Source organism: Sipha flava, unplaced genomic scaffold, assembly GCF_003268045.1.
Source record: "Sipha flava isolate LNK unplaced genomic scaffold, YSA_version1 84_pilon_pilon, whole genome shotgun sequence".
Lineage (NCBI taxonomy): Eukaryota > Metazoa > Arthropoda > Insecta > Hemiptera > Aphididae > Sipha > Sipha flava.
Window position 1 is genome coordinate 1,612,597 of NW_020273626.1, and position 10,956 is coordinate 1,623,552.

A 10,956-nucleotide genomic window follows, 5' to 3' on the forward strand; every position below is an offset into this window, starting at 1 on the left:
TATCTGTTATGACAATATGTTATTATTATTTAAAGTAATAAATTTTAAAAATGTAAGCAATGAATTAGAGTTTATATATTTGTATTTAATTACCATTATTACTATAGTTATATATTGATTATAATGATCTATAATTATATTCATATTTTATATTGAATTTAAACATAATATTTATGTTCGTCTAAAATAGTACTAATCAAAACTGTAAATTGAGGAATATAAAAATATACAAATTTTTTATAAATACCTTTATACCTCTGTAGATTTCATGTAAGTACTATATATTTCTTATTAGTAATAGTTTATTTGTATGATTCTTAAATGGGTACTATAATTATGGATTTTTGCTTGTTATACGCATAACACAGTTTTATGAACTTATTAAGGATATATCTATATTAAAACTGCCTTATTGAATGAAAAGATAATTAAATTAAATAGGTATTTAGGTAAGGTGGGTGGGTGGGTGAGTAGGTGGGTTGTCAATTATGATTTGTCCTACATATATTTTTATATTTCGGCGCCCCTGGTAACATGTGAAATTCGTCAAAAGCAATTTCTGAACGATATGGAAATTTATCTAAGTCGGGATATCAACTTCCAGGCCGTGGTTTTTTACGATTCTATTTCAGACAGATGTTTCACTGTAGTTGTTATATATAATATGTATTGCAATGAATGAGAACTTTCAATGGAAGTGGATTGAATAATTCCACTGTAATGATCGGGAAGAATCGATTATTCGAAGGATCGAACGGTTCATCGATTAGGCATAAACAAGTAAGACATTTTCAAATGGGGGTGGAAAATTAGACGGACACCATTGTACCATAGTTACAAAATAATTAAATTCGATTTAATTTTAACTAGGGTGATTTTTAATAATTTCGCTAAATGACGCTAACTTTTTAAAAATAAGTGCGCAGAAAATTTTTCAAATTTAAAGCTTATTGTTGAGAAAATCCAATTTAATTTTTATTTTTATTATGTAGATTTAAATAATCAAAGACTGATCATAAAATTAAAAATAAGGCATCATTTAATCATAGCTAAATATACCTGGATTATATTTTTAAATCAAAATATACAAAAATGTGTTGAAATAAATATTTATATAAACGATTACCGATCGATTTTATAACATTATTTTTAATTATTTTCTTGGTTTTCCTTTATATAGAAAAATTAATAAGAGATTACGAAATAGATAGATTAATAAGAAATTAAGAGTAATTATGTCTTAAGAAATAGTTTTTGAGTTAAATGTTTATTATATTGTAATCTTCTGGTTGTTCAACCTAAATTTATGGACTTGCAATTTATGTTTACTTTTTATTTAATTAAACTAATAAATACGATTCTATCACACATTATGGTAAAATAAGCGTTTTTTTTTTTCGAAAAAAAAAATACGTATAAAAGTAATGGAAAGGGCTGAACACCTTCTTTCTATAATAATCCATTTCATGGTTCCCTCGTAAAACCGAAAAATTATCCTTATAAGCTACAAGTCATACAATTATTATATTTAAGTATAATGAATTTATATACAATACAACATTATTGTAATCGTTCAAATAAATGCAGACATTGTTCACAATAATTTTTTTAATAATTTTATCGGAACACTCGTAATTTTACATTCATTGAATTTATATAAAAATAATTTTACATTATTTTTTTTTAATGAAATAGGTACAGTCAATCAAAAATATAACTGATAAGTACCCAGCAACTAAATTTAACGGTGGTATCGAGTAACTCCATAAAAGAAACATAGATGCTCAGAGATGGCTGATATTTTTCGTAGAGATAAGACTTTGATCACCATAATTCATTATACAATATAAAATCAGTAGTCGTATTGAGCGTTAATTTAATCCAATACCTATATAAAATTCTATATTCTGTAGTTGTTATTAACACGCTAACATGCTTATAATATGTTATTGGTTATGTAGTTCATTCAGTTACCTATATCTTAAAATTACAATTGTAATCAATAATTTTGTATATTTATCTATTTTATTGTTGTAAAATTTATCACTGCCAATGGTCATAGGCAATAAAAAATTAAAAATTAAAAATAAGAATATAAATAATTTAATAGGTACATATGAATATTTCAGGAAAATTTGCAAAATATACATTACGATTATACAAGTGTTATACTACATTTGCTATCACTAGATTTTTAAAATATTATGCTCAATATGTTAATGAATCTAAAATAAAAAGAATAAATTGATGCGACAACAAAATAAAAAATTATAACATTAAATTTCAATATTTCTGACGTACCTAAATTGAAATGAAAACAATTCATGTGTGAAATATTAGACATAATATACATTAAAATCAATACGTCAAGTAAGTAATATTGTGGGTACTAATTCATAATGTGCACTTTAATCGCAAACTTGAACATTGTGAAAACTAAAAAAAAAAAAACCTCCGAGCTAAACTTATTTCTCAGCTTCCATACTCGTATAAAGAGTATAACACGCATTAAAACAAACTGACTATGTTAAGATTACATTATTTTAATGAAATCATAAGTAAAAATCTATATAAAATTAAACCAATTAATCAATCTAATAAACTAAAAACAGTTCAGTTTTAACTGTCATTATTGGGAAATAACATTTGTTTCTTACGACTATATAGTTTATAAATCACGGAAGAAAACTTCTCGGGTTGTAGTAATAATAATAATAACAATAATGACCTCCAAATTATAATAAAATGTTTTCATTAATCAGACTTACGACTCTTTCCGGTCGATCACTTGAATGGTTCACTAAGCGTGCGTAATGTATTTTTATAATTGCAATAACATTTTCATAATTAGAAAAATATAATTATGGATATTTTACATTATTATATATATATATATATATATATATATACGATTAAAATGTATTATAAACTTATGTAATATTTAATACAATTATCAAACAAAATTAAATGGTAAACGTGAGTTCTCAGTTTATAAGTTAATTATTTGTAAGGGCTATGGTACTTTAAATGAAATTTGTTTTCTTCAAACTTTCAATTTTCGAATTAATGTCAATTCACTGAATATCACTAATAATAATTTTTTTTCGACTTTAAGAATTTTTAAATCATGTTTTTTTTAACCATATTTTTATCTGAAATGTTTCTATATTTTCAAAGAAAATTTGATAAAATAATAGAATAGTAAACATTAATATCACTATGTGTCAATTAGAATGTAGTATTAATTAATATTTTATACTAATATTTTTGCTTAAAGAATTGATTTAATTGCACTCATGAATCTCAAAAAGGGCACCAAACAATTTTTAAGTATTTTTAAATTTTTATTTTAAAAATTAAAATGCTCAAATATTTTCATGACTATACGTATAATTTTGTTTTTATTTTGTGTAATAGTTAAAAAAATCATTCTAAAAATAAAAATAAAAGTATTAACATGATGATTCCAATATTCGTAGTTCACCACGCTTTTCTGATCTTAGTCCAGACATTGATGTATTGTACTATTAACATTTCATTTTTTATTTATTAAATGTTTATGCAATAGTCAATTGCAGAGCCCAACTTAGAAAATATGGGCCCGGGGCAATATAATTTTAGAGGCCTTTAATATTTGTTTGATATATCATAATTATTATATATAATTTAAAAATTACAGTCAACATTAAAATAACAATATTGCATTAATGAACAAAAGTTTTATTTACAGACCAAAAATTAATTTTTAATACTTGTATAATATTTAAAAATAATTATTAAGTAGCGGTAAAAATGAAAAATATTAACTATTTATTAATGTTTACTAAATTACATAAATAAAAATTTAAGTCAATGGTTTCTTTCGAGATTTTAGTTCGCTAAACTTCTGAATTAGATCTGAAAAATCCAGTGTGTCAGTTATTTCCTTTTCAGCAGATAGACGAACGAGTGAGTTTAATTTTTCTTGGTTAAGGAATATTCTTCTGTCGTTTTCAATAAGTTCTAATTTTGAATTTGTTCTTTCTGCTTCACAATTCGAAATTGGCAAAGTTAAATAAATTCTTAGAGAAATGTACACATTTGGAAAGACTTCTTTTAAATTATTTTCACGTACATATAAGTAAAAATTTTGAGGAGTAATTTTTATATTATATAATAATAATAAATATCAATCTCTAACTTTCTTATACCACAAAAGTTTGAATTTTCTTCAATTGTACCATCCGAGAATAATTTTTTTCTTACACTTTTTTCAACATAGGACAGACTATTTGTTGATAATACCCTTCCTTTGTTTTCAAAATATATAAACTTCTCTCTAAATGAACTAACATAAGTTTTTAATCCTTTTAATAAATTTACGGCTGTAAATAAATCTATTCCCGGTTTTTGAAGGTATTTACTAACACTGTTAAACTACGATAAAATTTCACTCCACATAACTGCCATAAAAGTTGTTTTAAATTTTATCATTTTATTTTTCATTGGTTTAGCCTCATGACGATTTTCTTGTTTTTCATTATATTTTTCAAAAATATCTGTTTATGTATAATTTGGTCATAATTTAAGATAATAGCTTTACAAGACTCCGCGTGACACTCTCATCTAATATTACTTAAAGTTTTAAAACGATGATTTTATTTTTCTCTTCCGATTTTAGACCATTCAAAAAGAAATTCCATCTATGTGTTGAGGTTGCAAAAAATGCATACAATTTTTGAACCACACCAAAAAAATTGATTGCTTCTAAACAATTTTTTACTGCATGTGATCCTACTAAATTTAGGGACTGAGCAAAACAAGGTGCAAATAAATCAACACTACATTTTTTTATTATTTGAGCCTGTAAACCCTCATATATACCAGTCATATTATTAGCATTGTCGTAGATTGACCTCTACAATATTGCAAATTAATATTATTATTTTCCAAAAAAATTTATTACTTCTTCGGCCGTTGAAATACCAGTATGGTTTAATATATGAATGTATGTTAAGAATCGCTCAAGAACTAACCCTTTATAACAATATCTAACAACAACAGCAAATTGATCTCTATGTGCTCTATCTGGAGTAGAATCTAAAATTAAACCGAAGTATTTACTTTCTTGCAACTGTTTAGTTATTTCTAATAAAACTTAATTTCTCATAAGGTCAATTATTTCGTTACAAATTCGCATCGAAAAATAAGATACATTGCCTGATCCTTTATTAGCGCGTTCATTCATATGTTGTTTTAAAAAGGGATCAAATTCGGAAATAACTTCAAGAATTCCAAGAAAATTTCCATTACTCAGAGAACCCAACCGTGAGTCATTACCCTCAAATACTAACCCACGAACAGCCAAAAATTTAACAACAGATACTACACGGTGCAATACTTTAACCCAATACTTTTTTTCATTCATTTTTTTCGGCCTATTGTCTATACGATGTTTAATGTTTACACGATCTAACCAAGTTAACATTGATTTACGATGGTTTGCACTATTTTTATGTTCTTTATTTTTTTTTTAAGATGTTTTCCAATTGTTAAAACTAGGATTAATAAAACTTAAATTATTTGATTTATTAAATAGTTTACAAACAAAACAGTAAACGTCCCCAGTGTTTTCAGAAAATATAAGCCATTTACACGTGTGTATTTCACCGTTAGGTAATTTTAATTCGAATAATGATATATTTAATGAGCCATTATAATTTTTAAATTTCATTTTTTTGAAGAATGAAATTTTTTTGGATCCATATTTTGAAAAAATGCTGGTCTTTTTAAGCAGCATAATTCTATAAAAGTGTTGTTTAACACTAGAGGCCACATTCCCGGATTTTGATATGATTCAATATAAATTTCAAAGTTATAAACATCCGAATTAAAATTAGTAGCAATCACTGAATTTTCTACTGCAGAACAATTGTCAGTTTCATTTTCAGAAAAATTTAAAGCATCAGAGTTTGAAGTGATTATTGTGTTAGACATAATACTATCGTTATTCATGTTTTCAACATCAAGATAACTATTATTTAGAACCAAATCATCTTTATTATTTGTATTAGCTTCTACTTCGTTTACACTATTAACAGTTTTAAATAAATTCGTTAATTTAGGTAATTTGCTTACTAAATCTTCAGTCTCCTTCTTTAATTTTCGTTTTGCATAACCACTGAGATAAATCCTTTTTTTGTCAGATATTTTCAAATTTCAATAGTTTTTATTATACACTAATGACGAACAAAACTCACGGACTCTACTAAAAACTAATTTAACATCACGAGTCACGACAGTCAACAGAATACAAACTAACGTACCGATTGTATTAACGATGTAAAACTGACCAACAAAATGTATGTAATGGAAAATACCTTAACGATTTGGTAGAGGTAAATAGTAGACTGTATAGTGTATACCCGCGTTTAGATGATAGTTTATTTTATCGATTAGATAATAATTTTAAATTCCATTATGAAACATGACAAATTTGTTTTGTAAATGTTGAACATAAGAAATAATATCTTAAAAATTCACAATACTACTTAAATATTTAATCGTCAACAGAGGCTCGGGACTAAAGACCCCCAGCTCCCCTCTAAGTTGGGCTCTGGTAAATTGAAAAAAAAATTCTGATTCCGAATGAAACTAAAAACACCGAAAGTAATCGTTAATTTTTCACGCTGTTTAAATTATTGACTGACAAAAATAAATAACAGTTTAGTTAAAAAATATTTACCTCTAGAAAAAAAACAAAACTATTAGTGTTGGAAGTATAAATAAAAAGTATTTTCCGTTCTGAAATGAAAAAAAAATATTTGTAAAACAAAAGATTTTGGCTCGAAATTTAACAAAAAAAACGATCTCCTTGTTTTCTACCGATGAGAGCACAGAAGTTGTTATTGCTAATTAGTAGGAGCAGAATTTGAAATTGAATTTTTTAAAAAATAAGTTCCAGAAATGGAATGCTTCCTTTTTTAAAAAATTAAAATAGCATCTTAAAGATTTTATAGAAATATTTTTTTTAGTTGCATTTGTGACTCTTTAAATTTTTACTTTTATTGAACAGAACAGAAGTAACAATAATTCAATATAAAGGTAATACTGTATTTTTGAAATGCATTAAATTAGGAAAACTTCGAAAAAGCCAATTAATTATTATTTGAAATATTATTCGAATGATTTTGATTTATATTCAATTACAATACTAGCCTATTTCGGATATAGGTCGTTCGGTTTTCCTTTTCGATAACTTCATTTATTATTACCATTATCTATCTTTGAGAAGTCTAAATTCCAAAACTAAAAGCTAATTAGTAGGTATTTAAATTTTGAGAATGGAAATAATTGGCTAAATAGTTAATTTAAAAACAAAAACACAAGGAATTTAAAAAAATGCTTTTTTTTTTCTTCAGTAAGTTCGAACCATTATTGCGTTTAAGGTCGACATTGTTAGGGATATTATTATGAATGAATTTCACTGTGATGTAATTTAGGTCTACGATGTACCTTTGTAATAGGTCTGTACCTATTTACTCGTATTAATATCAAACCAAAATTAATTACTCGTACATAATACGTATGAAATATTTTGTACTCTAAATAATAATATTAACATTTATATTTTGTACCTAATATAATTTCATTAAATTCCACGGGATTTTTTTTTTTTAATACATTTACACGCGTAGCATTTTTCGTTATTTTTATTCGATGGACAACATTTGTTTAATATACTTTTACTCGATTGTTGTTATATCATTGAGATTTTTTTTTTTTAATGAACCCCTTAAGCAACCGTTGGTTTTTTTTCTTGTGTACAGCATTATTTTTAACGTCAGTCAATTATTGGCCTCCATGGCTAAAATACTACGTGCTTCTCGGTGCACTATTCCATTCCACACCGCAATTTGTCCCGGGTCTGTCAGTCTTTATACTACTTATCGTAAGAACAGCGGCTCAACCTAGCAACTATCTTTTAAATCGAATGTTTAATTAAACCGATTATCTTGGACAAGCTACATTTTTTCCGGTTTTAACGTGCGTTTCTTGTGCTTTTTGTGCAGGACATTTTAGAATTTCAACGTTTTTCGCGCGCCGATATAAAAATGAATAATTTTAAGAGAATCGTCTTGTTGTGCTTTTAAGAGGTTTAAGATTATCGTTGCATTGATTGACGTTTTGAAGGCATTAAAATCCAAAATCTATATACGTTATTATACGTTAACTAGTTACGGTGGAAATGTGACGAAAATTAGCAGCTTATAATAACAACTAACTAAACAAAGGTTTATAGAGAACTCAAAGGATTTTGTTACGTATATGTATATATATTTAAGCTTATAAGTATATAATCTCTTGGAGCAAATGATTTATATATTTAACTCTTATGTCGGTGGTTTTTTTGACCGTAGTCCGCTCAACCTAAATGGAATACGATAAGAAGCTGTTGATATGATCTTTGGTTAATGAAAATCGTGTGTGCCTCGGTAAGAATCGGCGGTGGGAAGCCGAATTGCACTGGTGTATATCGGCTGCTTGAGCATTTTAGTACGTTTGATCGCAATCGCTGCGCATAGAACAACATGGAAACTGAACTCAGAAACATTAAATTTAATTAGTGTCATTAGTTTCACATGTCTTGTAACATCATTTACGTTGTGATGAACGAATTCCTAAGTCAACGATGTAATTAAAGTATTTTATAGGTTAAAAAAGATTTTTTTTTTCGTCATCGTCGGAATTGTCGAAAATGCATGTAAAATTATGTACACGTGAACGCATTTATGAATATACATTTTTATAAACAATTATATTACTTTTAACGTATCGATAAAATGTAAATAATAAGGGTCGTCCTACAATACGTCATGTTTGATGCAGAATTGTTCTTCAGTTCAACTTTGTATTCTTTTTTCCCAACAAAATTCCAACAGGAAGCTTTTTTTTCCGTATTTACATGTCAATTACAACTTATTAGATTAACAAATAACGAATATAAATTTTTTTATGCATTAGTGTTTATCTTCACATAAATTATATATGCCGATTAATAGATGATTTAATGGCGTTGGATACGACTGTTAACATTTTTTTGTATTCATGGATAAACTAATATAACTGATAACTACAATCAGTACCTAGTAATACTTGTTTTGGAGTTATTGATTTGGTATTATGTATTACCTAATGCGTTATTCAATAAATTAGTAAGAGTAATTATTTCAATCAATACATAATTATTGTTGAATACATTATAATATTATCATTACGTAAACAATGAACTTATAAATTACATATTTATTTTGATACGAGAGAAAAAAGCTATTCGAAAATAAAATAACGATTTCTGAAGTGTTTCTTTTATTTTTATTTAGAATCTGATTGTTTTAATGTCAGTGTAATGTTGAACAAGTAAATATACAAAAAAAAAAAAAAAAAAATTCAAAACGAATCAAATAATTTATGAATTAAAGAGGAAAATCAGATACATTAAAATGTCATATACTCATACATCACAATATGGAAAGTAAAAGTATAAATTGTCAATTTGTTCTGATCACCTGATCAACGATTGGAGTATTTGAAATTAGACTTTAGACTAAAGTCGACTAAACAGATTTTGATGTTTTCAAGGAAATAATATAAATCTTACAGTAGTGTGATTTTCTGTTAAATTGAGTTCTATTCATATTAAAAGCAAGGTTTGCATTTGAACTGGCATTTTATGTATATTATTAAAGGCAAATGCTACAGATTCGTAAGCGCAATTATAAATGATAATTGTGTATTTTAATACGACATATAGGAAAGTTGGTTACAAAAAATAAAAACTCTCAATATTAAAAAAAAAAAAAACAAATAAATAGCTTTTCATACTTTTGAGTAATATATACGTGTTGTCATTTTATAAATATAATTTTATATCAGTTGAATGAAAATGTTGAAATTAAGTGTCATTATTAATGATTGTAGAATTTCCTGCGAAAAAAAATGTTTGAAATGTAAATGCATTTTCAAATAATGAGTGTTTACCATTAAAACATTACGTTTTATGTCAATGATTAACTATCGTCTTTGAGTACTTCAGGAAATGGAACTCAATATAGCATAAATAAAACACGAAATCCATTTTCTTATCAAAAGGACACGTATACCACTCTTAAAAAATAAAATGTAACTAACTCCATTTAATCTCCGAAGCTTGAAAAATAATATATTAAAAATTACTTTTGTAAATAGTGTTACAAATTTACAACGTTTAATTTTACTTGAAAACAAGATTCATCATATTTTTTAAAATTATAATAAATGTAAGAATTTATATGGTAACTCAAATCAATTAAAAATGGTTTCCTATTTTGCATTCGAATGAACATTTATGACAAGAAAATTTATTCTGTTTAGAGTTCAAGATAATTTCATGTTTTCCGTTAGTCTGTCAGATAGAATATTGGCTTTTGAAGAAACCCGGTAAGTTGTTCGATTGATTTGACTCGTCCGTTTAATGTCACGTTTATATTTATAATTCTTGATCTGTAGTAACTCGCAGTTCAGTTAGTGTGTAAGAAAAATGGAAGGGAATTAAAAATTAAAAAATCGCTTTTATTTGAGTTGACTTCAAACAAAGTAAAAAAAAAAAAAAAAAAAAATGTTTTCGATTTAATATATATGTAAGCTGTTTATATTTTTTAATCATTTTGTTTTAAGTTTAAACATTAAATCATTTTAATATAAAGCGTTATTTTCTGTAAATTATAATCATGTTTTTATACAACCACTGATTATTAATCAGTATCCAAATGAGTACTATACTATAGATTAATCGACTGCAAGACTACTTGAAGTATTTTTTAAAAAAAAAATTATTAATATATCGCATTAAAAGTTTACGTACCAAAAAAAAATATACAGTAAATCATTAAGTAACTTAATCATACCGAGTTTATCTTAAACTTTTAAAATCATCGA

General features: G+C 25.7%; 1 protein-coding gene across 1 annotated transcript; it reads right to left on the reverse strand.

Annotated features, from left to right (window-relative positions):
- Positions 1 to 3,452: 3,452 nt before the first annotated feature.
- On the reverse strand, positions 3,453 to 5,407 carry LOC112693317. Its single transcript, XM_025568307.1, has 3 exons — positions 5,195 to 5,407; positions 4,946 to 5,113; positions 3,453 to 3,524 (listed from the first exon to the last, which is right to left on the reverse strand). The coding sequence occupies exons 1-3, from the start codon at positions 5,405 to 5,407 to the stop codon at positions 3,453 to 3,455; spliced, it is 453 nt and encodes a 150-aa protein (XP_025424092.1).
- Positions 5,408 to 10,956: the final 5,549 nt, after the last annotated feature.